The sequence below is a fragment of the Megascapheus bottae genome, chromosome 8 (genome assembly GCF_031878675.1).
Source record: "Megascapheus bottae isolate mThoBot1 chromosome 8, mThoBot2.hap1, whole genome shotgun sequence".
In the NCBI taxonomy this organism is placed as follows: Eukaryota; Metazoa; Chordata; class Mammalia; order Rodentia; family Geomyidae; genus Megascapheus; species Megascapheus bottae.
Genome location: NC_143516.1, coordinates 1,402,729 through 1,423,903, shown reverse-complemented (window position 1 = coordinate 1,423,903; position 21,175 = coordinate 1,402,729). Strand labels below are relative to the sequence as shown.

Below are 21,175 nucleotides of genomic sequence, written 5' to 3'. Positions count from 1 at the left end.
CTTGTCTTTGTTCTTCCCGTTTTGCAGGAGCAGACGCCTCCGCCTAGACCTGAAGCCTACCCCATTCCCACTCAGACATACACCCGGGAGTATTTTACCTTCCCCGCCTCCAAGTCCCAGGACCGGATGGCTCCTCCTCAGAACCAGTGGCCAAGTTATGAGGAAAAGCCACCTATGCACACAGACAGTAATCATTCCAGTCTTGTCATTCAGGTTAGAAATGAAGGGATGAGGGGTTCACCACGCTTATCCCAGCCTTTGTAAAGACAGTGCTTTCTAGGAACAGTTGGCTTTTTTTTTTTTTCTTTCTGCATAACGGCAGGATTGTCCTCTTTATTTTTTTCTTTCATGGCTTTGTGGTTAAAAGGGAAGACTAGAATATAGAATACAAGCCGGGCACGGTGGCTCACACCTGTCATCCTAGCTATTCAGGAGGCTGAGATCTGAGGATTGCAGTTCAAAGCCAGCCTGGACACAAAAGACCATGAGCCTCTTATCTCCAGTTAATCACTAGAAAATGGGAAGTGGGGCTGAGGCTCCAGGGATAGGGCGGTAGCCTTGAACTGAAGAGCTCAGGGACAGCGCCCAGGCCAGAGTTGAAGCCCCGTGACCCACTGATTCTGCATTCTGATGTTTGGTTAATGATGTGTTAGCAATTCAGAGCACACGGCAGCTTTAGAGGCACTCACTGGAGGAATAAATGAGGGATCAGTGTCCCAATGGAGGGACTGTGCCAGGTTAGGGAAGGAGACAGGTGCCCACAGGACTCTCCGGCTGCAGAAGAGGCAGGCACTACCAAGTGGCAGTCTCCTGGACTTTGCCCTTGCTGCTTCTGTGGAAGTGCACCAGGGGTAAAGCTGAAGGCATGGTGGCAAAGACGGCTTTTAGATTTCTTACATTGGTAACAAATACAGTGTCAGTCTGGTAGGCTGAGGAGCTTTCTCAGCCGTGACTGGGAGTTTAAAAATGGGTACAATCTAGGATAAAAACCCTGCCTTGGTAATAAAGGATGCAGGGATTCCAGAGGGCATCATTTTTCCATTAGCATGTCCAGGAAAAGACTTGTAGAGTTGAGATGAGCCGTGAAAGGCGACAAGCACAGAGGCAGAGAGTCACACATAGGAGTCAGTGTGCAGGATGTGATCCTCTGGTCTGGCCCCTGCTCTATGCTGCCTCCTCCTAAGTGGATGTGCACTGACCTGGTCCTGTTTCCCCTTACCTGCCAGGGTGACACATACTTCTGGTAACCAGCTGGGGAGGTGCCAGACAACAGGTACAAAATCATAGGGCCCACAGCGGATGCAGGATGTATATGTATTTCCAAGATTGGAACAGAAACATCTTGGATAAAATAAACTTGCCTTTGGATGCATAGCTCTGTCTAAGAGCTCATAAAGCTATTCCTGAGCTTAGCACTCATCCCAAAGTGGATCTATGAGTGGATACAGCATGGAGGTGTAATGAGGAGCGGAATTGGACCTGGTCACTCTTGGTGTGGTTAGTGGCTCCATAGCCGTCCCTCCTGGAGGCTGTGCAGAGGTACTCGTGTTCTGCTGTTGGAGCAGGAGGGACTCCCAGACCCTCATGTGATGTGCCTGAGTGGCCGTCGTTGTTTTCCTTTTGGGCAGGTTAGCTGACAGTAATCCCATGTGACCACAAACTGTAGAGCAGTCACGGCCTTGGTCCTCACTCTCCTCCTGCAGTCACGGCCTTGGTCCTCACTCTCCTCCTGCAGTCACGGCCTTGGTCCTCACTCTCCTCCTGCAGTCACGGCCTTGGTCCTCACTCTCCTCCTGCAGTCACGGCCTTGGTCCTCACTCTCCTCCTGCAGTCACGGCCTTGGTCCTCACTCTCCTCCTGCAGTCACGGCCTTGGTCCTCACTCTCCTCCTGCAGTCACGGCCTTGGTCCTCACTCTCCTCCTGCAGTCACGGCCTTGGTCCTCACTCTCCTCCTGCAGTCACGGCCTTGGTCCTCACTCTCCTCCTGCAGTCACGGCCTTGGTCCTCACTGTCCTCCTGCAGTCACGGCCTTGGTCCTCACTCTCCTCCTACAGTCACAGACTTGGTCCTCACTGTCCTCCTACAGTTTCCATAGCCTTCTCCAGGGAGATGGCTTGTTGAGTTTTTATAAGTTTCCTTTTTTCTTGTCCTAGCGTGTTACCCGCTCCCAAGAAGAGCTTCGAGAAGAGAAAGCTTATCAACTTGAGAGACAGCGAGGGGACAGCAGCATGGATCGGAAGTCTGATAGCGATATGTGGATCAATCAGAGTTCCTCTGTGGAATCCAGTTCGTCGAGCCAGGAGCACTTGAACCATTCTTCCAAGTCAGTTACCCCTGCTTCCACACTGACCAAAAGCGGCCCTGGCCGATGGAAAACCCCAGCAATAGTGCCACCCACACCAGTGGCTATCTCTCAGCCTATTCGAACAGACCTGCCTCCACCACCGCCTCCACTTCCTGCCCACTACGCCAGCGACTTTGATGGGATTCCGATGGACTTGCCTCTCCCACCCCCTCCTGCCAGCCAGGTAGGGCCGCCGTGTGCTCAGGTGGCAGCTGCAGAGAGAAAGAAACGAGAAGAACATCAGAAGTGGTATGAGAAAGAGAAGGCCCGTCTGGAGGAGGAGCGGGAGAGGAAGCGCAGGGAACAGGAGAGGAAGCTGGGGCAGATGCGTACCCAGTCCCTGAACCCTGCTCCCTTCTCTCCTGTGGTGGCACAGCAAGCAAAGCCGGAAAAGCCTTCCACACTCCCAAGGCCCCAGGAAACAGTCATTCGGGAGCTGCAACCTCAGCAGCAGCCCCGCACAATCGAGCGCAGAGACCTGCAGTACATCACCATCAGTAAAGAGGAGCTATCCTCCGGGGACAGCCTGTCCCCAGACCCGTGGAAGCGAGACGCCAGGGAGAAGCTGGAGAAGCAGCAGCAGATGCACATTGTGGACATGCTGAGCAGGGAGATCCACGAGCTGCAGAGCAAGGCAGACCGCACCTCGGAGGAGAGCGATCGCCTGCGGAAGCTCATGCTGGAGTGGCAGTTCCAGAAGCGGCTCCAGGAGGCTAAGCAGAAGGATGAGGACGACGAGGAGGAGGAGGAGGAGGATGTGGATACCATGCTGATCATGCAGCGCCTCGAGGCTGAGCGAAGAGCCAGGGTAAAGGGGAGAGTGCCTTGGATCTATGCCTCTGTGCTTCCTCTGCCAGCTTCTGTGTGTGTTACGGAGACAGCTAGAGCCTTCAGTTGTGAGGAAGGGCCTTCCGCATTTGCTGTAGACGTCCTACAGAAATGCTAGGGTTGTAGGGCTGGAATATCTTGAGACATGAATTTCGACTAGAATAAATAGAGTTTTAAGTGGAGCTTTATTGGTTTAGTTAATAACTTCACATCGTTATTCTTCCCATGAACACTTCACTTACGATATTAGTAAGTACTCATGAATTATCAGTTCCTTGGTCAGGGATTGGCAGGTTTTTTTCTTAAAGGGCCAAATGGTAAGCACATGAGGCTTGGTAGATGGTATGCACTCTACCATTCAGCCCTGCCCTAGAATGGGAAGTGGCCAGCACGTCACAGTGGGTGTGGCTGCGTGCTGGTGGGGCTAACACGGAAACGTGGCAGGCAGCTGCAGCCCTGTCTTAAAGCCAGCCGAAGAAAGGGTGGCAGATGGCCAGACCAGAATCTTCGTAGACATTCCGCTATTGATGCAGCAGATGCTCAATTCATTGTAGTTACAGTGTAAAAATACTGAAAACTTTTAATCTTGTTTTTCTCTCTCCATATGATAAAATTTTTATTCCTTCTTTCAAATAAAAACTTTAAAAGCTGGAGTTAGTTTAGTGCAATAAATTATTGAGATCAATTTTAGATGAAAGCCAAATTCTTTTTTAATCCTATCAAGAGAGTTGTTAACAGGGTCATTTATCATTACTAACTTGGTATTTAATACCAGCTTGTGGAAAGTGCCACTGGCTGCCATGTTACGAGTGTTAGTAATACTTTTCACCTACCCAGCACAGTCGTAATAAGAGAAGATGACTGAAAGCTTGGGGCTTTTCTTGAGGGGGGAGGTGTCATTTGAGCTCTTCTTTAAAGCTGTTCATTGAAAAGGTAAATAGTTGCTGTCACTTACCTTTTTACCTCATGAGGGAATTTAACAGGCCAGCCTTGAGATCCCTATTCAGTTTGCTCTGAAATTTTCCTAGAAAATATCTTTCAGCACACCTGCTTGTTATGAGATGCTTCAGCTTAAATGTATTCATAACTACCCAAAATTCAGACTGAATGTTTTAGAGATTCTTAAACGTTTTAAGTGAGACCTAAACATAATTTATAATTTTGACTGTTATGCTGTTTCATTTGTGTTTTTATTAGTAATCAGAACTTTACCTGGAAAAAAAAAAAACAGCTATAGATTTAATAGCAATGACTGTGGCCTGAAAGATACTTTAAGTAGCTTTTGTGACATGATGGTCAGAGCTCCTGGACTCCGGTCATGTATGCTTTAGCGTATCAGCTCCAGTACTGATGTGTCTGCTCTGCTTTGACCACTCACTGGCTTTATTCCACACCACCTACGCTTGGGCCCTTGTACTGCCCATGCCCCACGTGCAGGGTAAGGACGACTTTTTCATAGTCGTCCTCCAGGTGCCCTGTCACCTGTGGCGAGTGAGTATGTGCTCTGTCACCTCGGTTACTGCCTGGCCTCACCCCCAGTGACCCTGAGCAACTGCACCGGCGCGGTGCTGCCGTGAGCCCATTCTGTTGGTCACAGTTCCTCCAGATGATTGCCGTATATTTCAAAGCCTTCAGCACAGGCTGTAATATATGGAAATTTTTATGCTGACTTAGTAAAAAGGGTTTGTTATATATATATGTTAATAGTTTAGTCTTCACATGAGACCGTTAAGGGAAATTTTGTTTGTAGATTTTTATGTCTTTTACTAATGAAACTCAAGTATTTTAATACTGTGTAGATATTTTTTCTATTTCTGAATGCTAGAAGTTAGTCTGAGGTTCCATAGTTTTCTCATCGGGTGTCCAGAAACAGATCGAGCATGAGAACAACAAAGAATGCTGGTGGCGGAATACAGGACTAAACCTAACTTTTTTTTTTCACACTTTACTTTCTTTTTTTTTTTCCTTCTCTGTTACCTGCAGCAGACTGCTATGCCAGCAATCTCTGTTCTAGATTTGGTATGTTCTTGTTTCTTTCCCTTTGGTACATTTTTCCTGTCTTGATTTTCTTTTCTCTTTTGGTGGTGGCTGTTTTATGTTCTCAGTAGTTCACTTCTCCCAGGGTCTCCTAGATGGGGAGACGTGCCCTGTGCCCTGTGACTATTTAGAAGCATGCTTTTGAATGTTACTAGATTTAGTTACTCTTTGCTTTCATCTGTTCATTTTAAGTGTTATTGTTTGTTTATGGTTTTGACCTCTTCTTAGTTTTAGTCATAATCTCATTCTGTGTATTCTTTTGTAGTCATAAGTATATGAGCAAATGAAATAAACTTTCATTCTTGTTATGTTAGACATAAATCTTAAATATTCAGTTGCTATAAACTCAGTCGAAATGATACTGACACTGCTTCCACTTTTAAGGTATAACTTTTAAGATTTACCATGTGTTGGTAGAATAAGGAAGTTTTTTAAAACTGAGTACGTATTCTGTGTTTTTTTTAATGATATCACATGGATTTCAGTTTAGTTGATCAGCATGCCAGTTTATACTGTGCCAAAAAGTACTTGCAGTTAACTTCTCCTGTGGATTTATTGTGTCGTCTTGTTGACAAAATATCGTTGATCACCTAGTGCTCTTTAGATTTAAGTAACGTTTCCATTCTGACTGATATATTTGTATTAACTTTAAGCAGTACCTGCTCTAGATCAACTTCTAAATGACATAAAGCCATTAGCAGACAGTGCTTTTAAAAATCCTTGAACCCCTCTGTGGATGAATGGGCTCTGATGAGGCTATGGCCGGCGGCTATGCCACCCCGTGCTCATGGGGTAGGGGTCAGGGAAGGAGCTTCCTCTGTGTTGGAACAGCCAAGGCGGGCTGCCTCAGTGCTTTTGTCTGGGGCAGGCCTCCTCCTCCATCTCCCTGATGTATGTATGACATTCGAAGGGATGCTACTTCTGCTCCCAGCTGCAGGCCAGCCCTCCTCGGTATAGCTTATCCCTCCATGGGAACAGTGACCTTGACCAGCCCAAGGTGCTGGAAAAGTTCTGGCATATGGTTAATAGTCATGTAATGCGTAGTTCTAGGACCAGACGCTCAAGCTCCCAAAGATGAGTGCCTTCCTCATTGTCCAGGGATAAACTTGTTGTTTACTTCTCCCTGATTTGAATTACTGGGAAGGCCTGTGAAGCTGTTCACACCAAACTACATCTCATTAGGGAGCCGCCAGAGGCCAAACGTGATCAAACTGTATCCACACAGGCTTTCTTTCAGCTCCAGTGCACAAATCATGTCACATGTCACAGAATCCTGCAGTGTATTTCACGATTCTGGGGTCCTGTGGTCACAGCACTCTGCCCTGACGGTACAGGCTCTCTAACTGCTGTATCCTGTTCAGTCACGCCAGGGATTGGAGGGTAAAAGCTTCGCCCAGGCCTTGCACTTTGTGCTTGTTTCTGTTACTCCGATTTCTTTCCAATAAGTGTCATGTGAGTAAAAGGCCAACTACCAGGCAGCACTCTTTAACGACAGCCTCTCAGGTCCTGCTACACCATAAACACCCCTTTTTCTAAAGTGGCAGTGTTGGAGCCATCTTTCAGCTGGGTGACCACTGAGTGTCCGTGGTCAGTTCTCGGATTTGACTTGTTACCACATGGTCACGGGTCTGACTAGTGTGTGAATCCAAGTTCTGCAGCATGGGTTGCTGCCAGTGACTGGGTGTTTTGAACAGAGGATTCCAGGCTCTTCTGAGCTGAATGACACACACACACTGACACAACCCTCTGCACCTCCTAGACACGGAAGACATTGAGTGCAACGCTCACTCAGGCCTTCCCCGGATAGACATTATGGAAGGCTGGAGTCAGGAGCAGTGTGTACACGTTTTGTGGAGTAAACATAAGATTCACATGGTAGACAAGACCAGAGCTGCCTGCAGGAGGTATAGCCTGGATCTCTGAGCCTTCCCTACTGCTAGGGGACTTGTCTTTTACTGGGGGATGTTTATCAGCTGGGTTTATGTTGTGCAACTTCTGAGAAAGCCATGAGAGCTAGGTTAAGGAAAGGAAGTATGACGTGCTGCAGGTGGCCCCTGCCTGCTTTCGTGCTCCACCAGTGGGAGGGGTGCCTTCACTCTCAAAGCGCATCCCACTCTAAACAGGAGAACATTTTCTCAAATGGCTCTTAGAGTGCCAGGGGATTGAGTAATAAAGTGTTCTCCATACTTGGTAGAAGAAAGTATAAACGGGGGTGGGGGAGGAGAAAGGATTTTCTAAGAGCTTTAAGAGACTTTGACTTGTGTATTCAGCAAAGAGGTAAAAAAGAAAACGGTAATATGATTCCACTAGACGAAAAGGCAGGTGTAAAGATTTAAGACATGGGGCCAGGAACGTGACTAACATGCATAAAACCCTGGGGTCGATTCCTTGGTACCACATACACAGAAAAAGCTGGAAATAGTGCTGTGGCTCAAGTAGTAGAGCGCTAACCTTGAGAATGCTTAAGGGCAGAGCTCAGGCCCTGAGTTCAAGCCCCAGGACTGGCCAAAAAAAAAAAAAAAAAAAAGATGTAAGGTAATACATTTTGTGGCATAAACTTATGAACACACTAGGCTGGGAGTGTGGCCTAGTGGCAGAATTCAAGCCCCAGAACTGGCAGAAAACAAAATTATGAACTACCAACATGAGCCTCGCCCACTCAGGTTGTGAGGCTCCCGCACAGTCCTCTGATGTGAAAACACCCTGGTTACGGCTGCGGACTGCCAGTGTAGCAGACCCTTGGTCTGCGTTGATGTGCTGACAGAATCCTTTAGCTGGGTCTGGGTTCTGGATGTGACACTCAGGCCATCAGTGAGAGCAGCACGGTGCACTGGGCTATGTGAGCTGTCTAGAGTAAATTAAGAGAACATCTCTTCTTTCTCTCTCAATACTATAAAGGCGGAAGGGAAGTGAGGGAAGTTTTTTTTCTTCTTTATAAATGAGAATACAGTCAGGCGCTGGTGGCTCATGCCTGTAATCCTAGCTATTAAAGAGACTGAGTTTTTAGGATTGCAATTCAGAGCCAGCCTGTGCAGGAAAATCCGTGAAACTCTTATCTCCAGTTGACTACTAGAAAACTTGTGGCACTGTGGCTCGAAGTGGTAGAGCCCTAGCCTTGAGCAGACAAGCTCAGGGACAGTGCCTAGGTCCTGAGTTTAAGCCCCATAAGCAATTTTTAAAAAATAAGTAAATGAGAATACATGAAACAGACAAATTCACTGCTGCTATTATAATAAAGGTATGAAGCAGTGACCCTTTGGCTATTTTAAAAGTAGTAACAAATGAACTAAACATAAGGATGTTTCCTTGCTTACCACCTACCATTCCGATATAGAATACAGGATTTTTAGGGAGGGAAAAAAAAACCTGTTCATAGATTTATAAGATAGCATTTATGCTTACAAGAATTTTACTTGTTCTGACTTTATGTTTGGCTTAAAAGAACTGAATTTGTACCTTATTTTCTGACTCAGAATAGGGTTTTCATTAGGTGTAGAAGTTCAACATACTGAAATTCATCTGATTGTTACTGGAGAAAGGAACCTCTGATACTTGGTTAAACTTCTCTCCGTTGGCTGTTTCCTGTCCTCTTGCTGTTTGTCTTCTTACCAGAGCTCTAGTGACTATTTAGCTATAAAGTCTGTCCATGTGCAGACCACACAGCCGGGGCCTCTGGGTCCCTCCCAGAGCAGGGGACTGGTGCTTCTGCTTCGCCATGCCCCCTTGCTGTCAGCCCTGGCTGGCACCGCTTTCCCTCCTTAGTCATAGAAAAGAAAAAGCCAAACTCACTTTTCTTTTTGATAAGATCATTCAGATTTTTAATTTCATCATTGTTTATCGATACCCAAAAATATTCCCACAGGTTAATCATTGCCATGAGATACGTTTTGTTGTATAGAAATGACATAAGAGAGAAAGGGTTAGATTTTTGCTTCAAAGAAGTACATAGCAGTCCATATGGAGAAGTTACCATTTTAAGTTTCAGCTATAAAGAGTCCATAGAAAAACTGGTCACCTGCAGAAATGGCAGTATTTCCTCTAGTCCTGTTAAGTTGGAGTTGGAGCTGAATTACCTAGGGCTCCACTAGCAGTCGCCTGTCATGGCTGCCTGTGCTGCATGTCCCTGTAGCTCAGGCCCGTGACGAGGACCCGTGGAGAATGCTAGCACTGTTGGGGCTACAACCACAGACAGAGCCATTATGCAGAGGGATAGAGGGCGTTTGGACAGGAACCCAGGGACTTTTGGAAAAGGTATTTTCAGCCTGTAATGATCGAGAAATGACCAGGAGAACAAGGAAGCCAAAAGCCAAATAGAGGGCATATGTACATGTTGGAACTCCAAAGGAAATGAGTGATATCTTTTTTCTTGTTTCAAAAGGTAGAATTTGAATGTCCAAATAGAAAATTAAGTCATTCATTCTGGGCTAAGATGAGAACTTTGGAACTCACCATCTTCCAGAGCAGTGTGCAGGGGAGCAGGGGCTCCTGTTCCCAGGTCCTTAAATGTGCAGATGGAAATAAGCCAGGAGTCCTCTGCAAGCTCCACCTCGGGTCTGTTACTCAGCTGGGCTATCCAGAGCTGGCAAGGAATTCCTGAAGCCTAGAATGGAGTCCGCAAGCCAATGGCAGAGGGCTCATAGGGGCACTGAGACCTCACTGTCCAACAACAGCTAGTAGCGCTGTTTGGAAAAGCTGTCCGTGGAAGTTGGGTTTGGGACAGACTCAGGAACCCCACCCACATGCACAGGAGGGGGTGACAGGCAAGCTGGTTGAGATGTTCTGTAATCCCTTAGAGGGGCTGGCTAACCAATTTGTTCTAATAAAACCATGCTTTGTTTAGCATGGATGAAACAGCTAGTGGGAGAATAACTCTGACCTTATGGAGACCAAGTATTTAATGTATTGAAGTCATGTAGCTATACAGTGTGTAAACTTTATCATCTTCCAGTCGTGACATGACTTAATATCTTCAAGTTGACTGAGTCTGTGTGTATGTGTCTGCTTGTCTTCGTGTGTGCTTTTCCGTCTGCTGGCTGTGTGGGCTGGGTGGAAGCTCAAGTCCATGTGTTGTTAGTTGCAGGACGAGGAGCGCAGGCGTCAGCAGCAGCTGGAAGAGATGCGCAAACGGGAAGCAGAAGATCGATCAAAACAAGAAGAAGAGCGCCGTCGTCAGGAGGAGGAGCGAGGGAAGCGAGATGCTGAAGAAAAGGTTATGGTCCTCTAAGGGCAGCTAAAATGTTACCAAATTAGCCTCCACATAATTGATTGGCTGGGGAAGAGGGGGCTAGAAATTGTGTCTATCTAGGATGCACAAGACAGAACAGGGCTGAATTTCCCAGCGTTTGTTACTGGACAAAGCCTCTAGCCCCCGTCTGGCCTGCTTACCTCTCTTCGGGACTGTCTCCAGGCTCTCTTGCTCTCCTTCAGACTTGTGAGCGCTGAGGGAAGGCTGTGTCGTGGGGCTCTGCTCTGCTGCTGCTTGCACAGGAGTAGCTTGCTTTGATTGGGGTTCTGTTCTGTTTGAATCAAGCGTGAATTACGGGAGGCAACAGTACATAGCAAAACAGTTTGTTAACTTCAACCGTTTCAAATAGATTACTTGCTAAAGTCACTTCATTCTGGTTGATGGTAAAGACAGTAGATGACTACAAAAACCACGGTTACAAGGAAGATTTAGTATGCAATCTGAAAATTACTCTGGCTGCTTATGTGTGTGTTTGTTTTTTAATTCAAGTGATGAGTTGGAATTTGAAGTGACAGCTGTTTTTGTCATTCTGAGACACAGGAGCTTGGAGATGCAGTCTCAGACCCCTCTGCCTCTGTGTTTTTAGCTGGGGCTCTGGGGCAAGGTGGCTGCTGCCCCAGCCTGTGTGGCTCTGCCTTGCCGGGCGGGAGGGAGGGAGGGGGGCGGGAATGGTGGTGAAGGGTGTCTGTGCAGCTTGAGAGAAGCTCCGTTTCTTGCTTACCTCCCTTCCATGAAGGTAGAAACTTTGAGTGTCACAACTTCTAATGGGAAAAAGTTTAGTTTTTATTAACAGTTCTTTTCTTGATAGTCTAATAAACTATGTTAATAGAATCTCCTGATCCTACAAAAAAAGAAAGAAAAACTCTTAGGAAGTTCTTTGTAGTGATGAGATTGGTTGATCTACAAGACAATCTGAGTAAGATCGATGGGTGTGATGTGGCTCATTTAGATGAAAATAGAGAGGATGGTGTGAAGACACACGCTGCATCAGATGCAGTGATTTGAGTGTATTATACGCCTTTATCCTACCCTAAATGTGTCATGCCTTGCCTGCTGTCGCTGAGCAGTTTTGAAGGAATGAAGGTTTGGGGGGCACCTGTGGCATGTTTCCAGAACTTGAGCACTTGGTTTCTGGTGCTGTGCTGGTGCTGTTGTTCTGTGGCATCCCCGTAGGCTCCTGGGGAGGAATTCTTTCCCATGTCAGTGCCTGCTCACTGCTCTTTGCTCTGGTTTGGGCCATTTCTGGCCTTGCCAGAGCTTTGGCAGAGTAGCTTATCCATGGCCTCTGCATTGGATGCATGTGCAAAAGAAGCAGGCTGTTCTCTGTGTTGAGAAACCATTGATTAATCTTTCCAACCTGTGTTCCTACAACCCATGCTATGTGAATACACATATGTTCTAGTAACTGCTCCTCCATTTAAGTGATCTCTGTAAAAAGAAGCTGAAACCTATTTTTACTACAGAATGTTCAGACTTCATAGTTTTGCTTTTTTGTTACAGCAAGTGTGCATTCATTTTCTCAGTAAAATATCTTGGTCATGTACTTGTATCTGCTCTGAGTGTAACCATCAGGGGTTCAGTTTCTCCTTACTACAGTTATGGAGCACCTGGTCCTCATGTAACTTTTAAGGTTCTGGACAGTGCCATTTAGAAGCCACAGGAGTCACTGTAGATTAATTTCCTAGCCCAAGGGAATAGTGACTTTGTACAGACATGGACACAAAAATGTCCGTCTTTCAGGACTCCCCAACATTCAACAAAACAGTAGGGCAAGAAATTGGGTCTCAGTAGTGACTGGATTGGCATTTTCTCTTCATGTTGTCTTCCTAGAAGGTGAGTCTGAGACTGTCACATGCTCATCTCTGTGCACATGTGACTATCACATGTTCACCTTGTACATATGTGACCATCTTGTATACACCTGTGTGCATATATGTGGATCTGGAGGTAATAGAGAGAGAGTTCAACCTAGTGTGCAAATAGGAGGCAAAAATTTGTTATGGTGCCAACAGGCTTCCTAATTGATTTTCTTTGGTTAAATGAATTTACAATTTACCATACTCCATTTCATAGCATTAATCATTTACTCCAGTTAAGGCAGGGTACTCTTGTTTGCTTTTTCATCCTTTTTCATATTTTTTCCTTGTGCTCTAAAACTCTTGTCAATCTTTAAAACAACTGTGCTGTTACCTTTTTAAATGTTAAAAGAGTTTAAACTGTCAAATGTAGTTTGTGCACATGTATGTCAGAAAAAAAATGTACAGTATGTGTCAAAATATATTTGAACGTAGTATCTTGTTGCTGTTGCTATTAATGCTTGGCTGGAATTTTCTGTTCATCAGGGAGTTTATAAGATTTGAAATAACAGATTAAGAACTGTGGAACGCGTATTTGTTAGACTATTATTTGGGGGGAAATGAGTGATTTTTTTTATCATTTATGATTTCCTATTTAAACAGAACAATACAAGGTAAGTTATCCTACCAAAACAGAAGTGGAGAGAGAAAAGGAGATGGAGAAAGAGGAAGAAGAAAGGCAAGAATTGAGAGGACTCAAGGTCTAGTTGCATAAATGAAAGGAGACCTAAAGTGCTGGTTCGTTCCATTCTCTGAGCCCTTGATGTCACAGTCAGTAGTAGAGGTGACCGCAGAAAGCTCAGGACAAGACTCTTTCTGGGCTGGCCTGCCTCTGCCATTCAAGTCATGGTGACGTCCTGTGGTGGTGTGGTGGTGTGGGGTGATGGCAGTGCACCTGTCATTCCCTCTGCAAGCCCAGAGGGTCCAGTCACCTCCTCCTGACCTCTGACTCCTGTGCTTTTGTCTATTCCCGCCTGCAGAGGCGACAGGAAGAAGGGTATTACAGCCGCCTGGAAGCTGAGAGGCGCAGACAGCATGATGAGGCAGCACGCAGGCTGCTGGAGCCCGAGGAGCCCGGGCTGTGCCGACCTCCGCTTCCACGGGACTACGCGCCCCCGCCCCCATCCCCTGGGCCCAGCGCCCCTCCTCCCCCACCTCAGCGAAATGCTTCCTACCTCAAAACGCAGGTCCTCTCCCCAGACTCGCTGTTCACTGCCAAGTTTGTTGCATACAATGAGGAGGAGGAGGAGGAGGAGGACTGCAGTCCAGCAGGTCAGGATAAGTACTCCAGCACCAGGAAGTCTCATGGGAACCTTCTTCCTGCCACTCTTAGACCACAGCAGCCCCCCCGCCAGACACGCCCAGCCTCCGATGGCCTCTTTCTCTCCAACTCATTCCAGCCACCCTCAGCCAAAGCCAACAGTACCGCTCACAGAGCAGGCCAGCCCCTACTCCCTAGCAAACCAGGCTTCTACCGGCCCAGCTACTCTCAAGGTAGAGGTAAACGCTGAACTGGCAAATCGAGCCTCTCTTGTCTTGCTGATTGGATCTCTGCACACCTGCCACTCGGTTCCATCTGTGGAGGTCGGAGCCTTGGCATGTGGGCTGCACTTGATCACGCTCAGCAGGATCATCTCTCTCTATCACCAGTGGTGTGCCGGGGCTAGTGCTCTGCGGATGAATGCGCAGGGCTCCGATTTTATGCCTGTATATCTCTGGTCTGCTGACAATCAGTCCTCTGTCATTCCCCAAATCACTTGAAGTACTGTTGGTCTTGGCTTTCATTCTTTGCCTCTTCAATTAATTCCTACCTCTGATTGAGCAAAGATAAAAGTTTCCATTATTGAAGACAAGTAGGACTTTTGGTTCCACACCAGTGGCCTGTGTAGTGAACTGTGTCTTTTGTGGTGGCTTCTTTGGGTGGTGAAACGTCTGCTCAGTTGGTTAGTTAGGAGCTGGGCTTCTCGGCCCAATGCAGACTGCCTCGTACCAGAGGCCAGATACCCTGGTCATCTGCAATCGCCTCTCCTCCCTCTATCCCTTACAGTTCCATTCCTTTCCATTACCTTCTTCCCACAGTAAATAGAATCAGCAGCAGCAGCAGCAAAGTCCTCCTGGGCTTGCAGCTGCTTTTAGCTCTTGCCACTGCTTTTAGCTCTTGCCACCCTCTGGCCTGACTGCAAGAGCACAGAGGCCTCTTGTTACAGGCAGGAAAGGGACTCTGCAGCCCCTGGGGTTCAGCCCGCAAGCCAGGGCTGCGTACTGCAGAACCTTAGGCCTGAGGTGCTGCTGAATTATATTTGCCTTGAGACCGCACATGGACGGTGCTTGCTGTAAATCAAGTGGGATTGTAGTACCAGCCCTCCTCAGTGTAGTAGCCCGTAGCTCGAGTTGTAGGGGGTACAGTGGTTCTCATCCCTGTGTCATCCTGCATGACTGTGTAGGACTTAGCAATTGTGACAGGGAGTCTGACAGTTACATGACAGATGCCTTGGGCAGAATTCCTTGTCCTCACCTGAATCAGCACTTTAATTAACTTTGAAGGCATAGTGTATAATATTTTGGGTGAGTCCCTCTGGAAGCCAAAAATTAAATCTTGTTTTATAAAATCTATATGAATAAACGAGAATTTGGTGCCTTTTAAGACATTTTTGGAATTATAAGAAATTATGAAGCATAATGTTATCAGCCCTATATTTGATTTTATAAGCTGAACTGTAGATATTTCCCAAGTGTCGCGACACAAATTTGGTAGCAGCAGAATATTGTAGTTATACCTATCTTCTAGCTACCTTAGAAGCAAGTTACAGCCTGGCTATGGTTACCGTTCCCTCCCAGAGCTTACATACTCACCTCACTCCCCCCTCCCCGCTCTCCCCTGAGCTCTGCTGAGGCACATTTCTGCAGATGGGACATGGCTTCTTCCATAGGACGTGTGAGGAACAGTTGGAATGAGCAGTGCTATACTTCAATGTGGCAACACAGTGTTAAGAGATGGGCTTGTGTTATTACCAAAGCTCTTTGGAAATTCTTTGTAATTGGCAGCATTCATGTATAGTCAGCTGAGACTTTCTGGTATTCTTCCAAAATGTGAAAGCTCTAGCAAGTTTGAAGATACATTTCTGCTAGTGGAAGAAGCCAGTGTCATTCTCGAGAAGGCTCAAAAGACTGCAGCACAGTAAACAGATAAAATAGGAAAAAGTTTGGGATGAAAATTGAGAACAGGGCCAGGAGGTTGGCATAGTGGTAGAGTGCCTGCCTAGCATGCACAAAGACCTGAGTTCAACTCTTTGGTACCACATATACAGAAAAAGGCCAGATGTGGTACTGTGACTCGAGTGGTAGAGCTCCACCCTTGAGAAAGTCCAAGGACAGTGCTCAGGCCCTGAGCTCAGCATCCAGGACTGGCAAAAAAAAAAAAAAAGAGAGAGAGAGAGAGAACAAACCCAACACTATGCAGAAGGATGTGGACAGGAAGTGCTTCTGCCATCTCTTGAGTCTTGGCTGAGCCTGGCACCCTCGGCCCCCCGGAGCTTGTGACAGGTGAAGCCTGTGCTGTCCCCAAGTACACACAAGCTCTTCTTGTGGAAGAAGTCAGCCCCTGTCTTGACTGTTCCATGTGCTGATGTGTGCTATAGTGAATTTTGTGAGTTGACGGTCTTCAAATTGTGAGATTGTCTTTATTCTTAATATTCCAAGCAGAATAGCATGAATACTGTTTTTTAATGCATTCTGGTTTTAGTGGTATATTATTAATGATAATAGTACACATTTGGATGCATTTAAAAACGTTTATCTGCATCGTCTCTCTCTTTTTTTCTCTTTTGATCAGTTGTGGGACTTGAACTCCGGGCCTGGGCGCTGTCCCTGAGCTCTTCAGCTCAAGGTTACCACCCTACCCTTTGAGCCACAGCACCACTCCTGGTTTTCTGGAGATGAGTCTCACAGACTTTAGTGCCTGGGCTGGCTTTGAACCGCAGTCATCCCATCTCAGTCTCCTGAGTAGCTAGGATTACAAGCTTGAGCCACCTGCCCAGCTGCATAATCTTTCTTGACCCTCAACAATCCCCCCAGCCAAAACTCAAAGTTACTGTTGGTTGACATCGTCTTCGGCAGAGGTGGGCCAGCCAGCCAGCCTTCCACCCAGCTGGCCAGCCCTGGGCCGACAGCCACTCCCTTTCCTGCCACTGTGACCAGTGCTCTCTTCTTGTCACAGCTTTTATATTGCCAGCACCAGTTGTGGAATGGGAGGGTTTTTTGTTTTTAATTGTAGCCATTTATCTTGGAAAAACAAATTCAGTAGTTATCCTGGGGAGAAAAAAAAAAAGAACTTTAATTACGTGGCTTCCATTTTTTTCTTGATACTGCAGCTTGAATTCAGGGCCCCTGAGCTCATGTTTGGTGTTTCATTCATGACTGGCACCCTGCCACTTTTTGCCATACCTCCTGTTCCAGAAGGCTTCCTTCTGAATCTTGAGCTTGCATTTGTTATCAGCACTCGTAATGTCAGTGTGCTGGGTGTTTTGCTGCTCTCCCTGATGCAGGAGATCTTCTGTTGTCTCAGAACTTTGCAGTAATTAGGCGAGTTAGCTGATTTGTGTCTTGTCTTCCACACACAGGTTGCCCCACTCTGGTGACTGCAGTGATTGGGGCCTTTCATCTAATGTGGGAAGGCTTTTTTGCTTTTGTATTCAGTAATTAAATGGCTTTTTTTTTTCCTGTGGGTGGTGTATCGTTCTCACAAGTGAGGTGTAACTTGTGCTTTCTCTTTCCTGGAAAGGGCCACACTCTTCCACGGGGTCTGCCGGGACAGCGACAGGAACCCATGATGCTCCTCGGGACCCCAAAGAGAAGCTCACTCGAAGGTACTGAGAGCGGCACTGCCTCCTCTGGACAGGTGGCTGTGTGCGCTGCCTTCCTCAGCATCTGGCTGGGCTGAGGTCAGCGGAGATGGCTCCCGTTGCACACAGCCATTGTGCATATGGCCTTGGGAAGTGCCTGTCGCTCACACTGTTGTTTCCGATGGTGACGTAGGTACTGGGCTTTGTGGTCAGGACACTGGTCTGCTGGACGTCACCAGAAAGGACAAGTGCAATGCCACGATCAGGACCATTGCACCCCCCCACCACACCCTCCCCTCCAGCCCCAATGAAAAACAGGCTTCCTGTCACCCTTCAAACCTGTTCTTAAAACATTGCCGCATTCTATCACTTACTAAATTATCACTAAAGTATATTTGTAGATGATTCAGATACAAGTAAGGCTGATAAATGCTGTACTTCTAAACCCTACCTTACAGGTACGTTTGTTTGACTGGTGTGTGACGTACCTGCTTGCTGAAGTTACACTCACTGGTTTTTTGAAAGTTGCTGCTTTTGGAAGGGAACATGTTGAGCTTGTTTTTCCACTTAGAGTTACTACCGAGTTAATGTGATAAAGCTAATTGACAGGCAGTTATTTCTTAGTGTTTTACTGTATGGCCCGACTGGCCTCCAACGTGTGATCTCCGTGCTGTGACCTCTTGAGTGCCGGGGTTATAGGCAGGTGCCGCCACACCAGGCCTGTGCATGGATTAAAATACAACTTCAGCTGGGCACTGGTGGCTGACCCTCGGAACCCTAGCTACTCCAGAGGCTGAGATCGAAGGAGCTTGATCTGAAGCCAGCCCAGGCAGAAAAGTCTGTGAGATTCTTATCTCCTTTAAACCACTTGAGTACCAGAAGTGGTGCTGTGACTGAAATGGGTACAACACTAGCCTTGAGCAGAGTCCAAGGACTGCACCCAGGCCCCAAGTTCAAACCCTGACTGACTCCATACCCTCCCCTCACCCCCCCAAAAATACATCTTCAGTAAACTTAGAGAAATCATGTGAGCATGTAGGCTTTCAAGTTCATGTTGCTAAAACAGTTCTGTTTTAGCAATGGTGTGGGTACAGTTCTGTTTCAGATAGTATCAGTGAATGTAATACAGCAGCATTCAACAACAAAATGTCTTATTGACCATTTTAATCACTTACACAGATTAAGCTATAGGCCAAGTTACTTGTATTTTGACAAATAATGTTTTGTATTTCTTTCTTGCCTAGCCATGACACAAACTTGCCTGGACGTTCTGGAGCCCCTGAAAACCTGACCTTCAGAGAGCGCCAGCGCCTTTTTTCTCAAGGTCAAGACGTGTCTGACAAAGTGAAAGCTTCTCGTAAACTAACAGAACTTGAGAATGAACTGAACACAAAATGAGAAAAGGAGAAGGGCACCCTGTGTTCATGCGAGCAAGCCCAGCCGAGGCTTTGGGAAGGGGAGGTGGAGGTTATGTTGCTAAATTAATTCGGTTCCTAATTTAGAGATATTCCAATTCTAAGAAATCTTATTTACCAAGAAGTTACCATGTGTATAATTTGAGTCCTGACTCTTAGTGACCCTGCACACTGTGAAGGGCCCATTTAGTTTCTCCTTGGAGTCTTGGGCTCAAAGGGAAGAGTATATAAAGATAATGTGTTGTCTTCTTCCCCATCTTCCATATCATTCCAAGGAGCACAAACCAAGGACTTCTGGGCCTCTTTTGTTTCCTACAATCTTCATTTGCTCCCAGTCAGATGTAGCCTGCCCACTGCAGGAAGGGTGACTGTACTCTGCTGCTCCTGCCCGCAGAGTGTCTACCCCAGGACACCTTCTGTCTGTGCCCAGACAAGACAGGTGCAGGGCCACGGTCAGGACATCTACACGTGTGAGCCTGCCCAGCCAGTTCTGGGTATTTGATCAAGTTAAAAGAACCATTCATATTTTAACGTTTCTACAGGACAGAATGTTGTGAATTTAATCTTAGGGGATTTTGCTTTCCTAAATACCAGTTTGTTGTTAGACTAATGAATGCAGTAAGAATTGAAGGTGACTGGTTTTCAGGTGTTCCGATGGTCTCTTAAGACCGTTCTAACTAAGCCATGTTCCTGTGGGACTGTGCTCAAAAATGCCCAGGAGGTAGTATGAGGTCCTTGGGTGACACTGAAGACAACTGTCACTCCGAAATTTGAAAAGAAGCATTTATATCAATACTCTGTCAGAAAAGAAAGGAAGTTACTTTCATACATCTGCAACATAAACATTACAAGAGTTACTCATGGCAGTTCTAGCTATATTTCTTTTATAGTATAAGAGTTATTTAATTTTAATTTGTGAATTATGAGTTATCACTGTCACTCCTTCAGCTGTAGGTGTGTGGCTGATGGTGGTGGGTCAGACCTCAGTTTGTTTATATGTGTGATATTAAAAAGATAAATTACTTGGTGATTTTAAGCACATGTCCTATTTGACAGAGCCCTACTGTGGCTCCAGGTGACCTTCTGTGCTGCTCTCTTCTCTTACATATCGGGAAAATACGTACACTTTCAAATAAAAGAACACAAGTGTTCGCCACCCTAAAAACCACTTTTAATAAGAGTTGTATGCAAAGTTGTTGAGAAAGTGAAAGTGTAAATATTTTTTATGTCTATCAGGGTTCTTATTTGAAAGTGTGCTTTTCCCTTTTCCTCTGTAAGTAAGAGAGTGGAGTGGGCCCGAGAGTAGATGAAGGATTTGCCCCATGCCCCTGGAAATGCAAGCTCCTCCCGGTGTCCGGAGGCCTCGGCAGCCTTGGGGTGGCGGCCCCACTTCTCCAGGAGAAGATGCAGATGGCTGTAGGGTGACAGGTGTACAGAAGAGTGTGCACACTTCTGTGAGTCTGCATCTAGCCCGTGGCGACCCCTGGACAATGAGGTCAAATGTGAATATGTGGAAAGGCGCATTTCAGAATGTGCATTGCCATGGACAAACATCCAAACTGCTGTAGTTTCCCATTTCTACTGTATTTCAGTTGCAAACTATTTTTAATAAACTTTATATGTATTTAAGACGAGTGCTGACAAAGCTTATGTTTGTATTGCCTTCCTCTGCACCTGTTTGCACCCGTCCCGTATTCATTAAACTGTGCTTCCGTGTCAGTCTGGGGTCAGGCAGTGCTTTCCGTCTGGGAAGAGACACAGCAGCTCGAGCTCCTGGTGGCTTTCCCGTGGTCCTCTGTGGACGGGGCCTCTCCGGCCTCCCTGGCTGCCGCTTTGCTCCGGGCAGCCAGGTTTCCCGAGCCCTGTCACCGGCCTCGGGCGGATGGAGGGTGTGTGCCGAGCCGAGGCGGGAGCTTCACCCGGCGGGAGGCGCAGGTTTGGAGGTGCAGAACAGGGAAGAGGCGGTGGGAACGTGGGGAGGTGCATCGCGGCACCGCTGGGTGTTCAGTGCTGGGACTCGCTTTCCTGAAAAGGTGTTCCACAGACGTGGAGACGGGCGGTCCTGCGGATGGCCGCCCTGTGCTCTGGACACGGGAGCATGAAAAGGCCCTGCTAGAGGTCGGCGGCTTGCTGGCCTGGCTCCTGGCTAAGGCACGTGCCACGGCCCTATCAGCCGCCGCCGCCGCCACGCCCCCTCGCCTGCCACGCCCCCTCGCCTGCCACGCCCCCTTGCCTGCCAACCCTGTCAGCTGCCCCCTCGTCTGCCACTCCCCTGTCAGCCCCCACCTCGCCACGCCCCCTCGTCGCCATGGCCCTATCAGCCCACATCTGCTCGCCACGCCCCCTCGCCTGCCAACCCTGTCAGCCGCCCCCTCGTCTGCCACTCCCCTGTCAGCCCCCCACCTCGCCACGCCCCCTCTCCTACCACGCCCCTGTCAGCCGCCCCCTCGCCTGCCACGCCCCTTCGCCTGCCACGCCCCTGTCAGCCGCCCCCTCGCCTGCCAACCCTGTCAGCCCCCCACCTCGCCACGCCCCCTCGCCTACCACGCCCCTGTCAGCCGCCCCCTCGCCTGCCACGCCCCTGTCAGCCGCCCCCTCGTCTGCCACG

General features: G+C 47.4%; 1 protein-coding gene across 20 annotated transcripts in view; it reads left to right on the top strand.

The window, feature by feature from the left end:
* The window catches only part of Afdn (afadin, adherens junction formation factor), a 118,588-nt gene extending 98,365 nt beyond the window's left edge, over positions 1-20,223 (top strand). For 8 of the 20 annotated variants that reach the window (XM_090337815.1, XM_090337825.1, XM_090337814.1 and 5 more), the window contains 7 exons: positions 28-213; positions 2,155-3,153; positions 5,157-5,192; positions 10,285-10,419; positions 13,292-13,583; positions 17,092-17,176; positions 18,397-20,223. In XM_090337815.1, the coding sequence (XP_090193941.1) occupies positions 28-213; positions 2,155-3,153; positions 5,157-5,192; positions 10,285-10,419; positions 13,292-13,583; positions 17,092-17,176; positions 18,397-18,550 (1,887 nt within the window). In that variant the 3' untranslated portion in view covers positions 18,551-20,223. Of the gene's footprint in view, positions 1-27; positions 214-2,154; positions 3,154-5,156; positions 5,193-10,284; positions 10,420-13,291; positions 13,806-17,091; positions 17,177-18,396 lie in introns of all 20 variants that reach the window. The other 12 variants (XM_090337829.1, XM_090337822.1, XM_090337817.1 and 9 more) reach the window with 4 other exon arrangements.
* Positions 20,224-21,175: the final 952 nt, after the last annotated feature.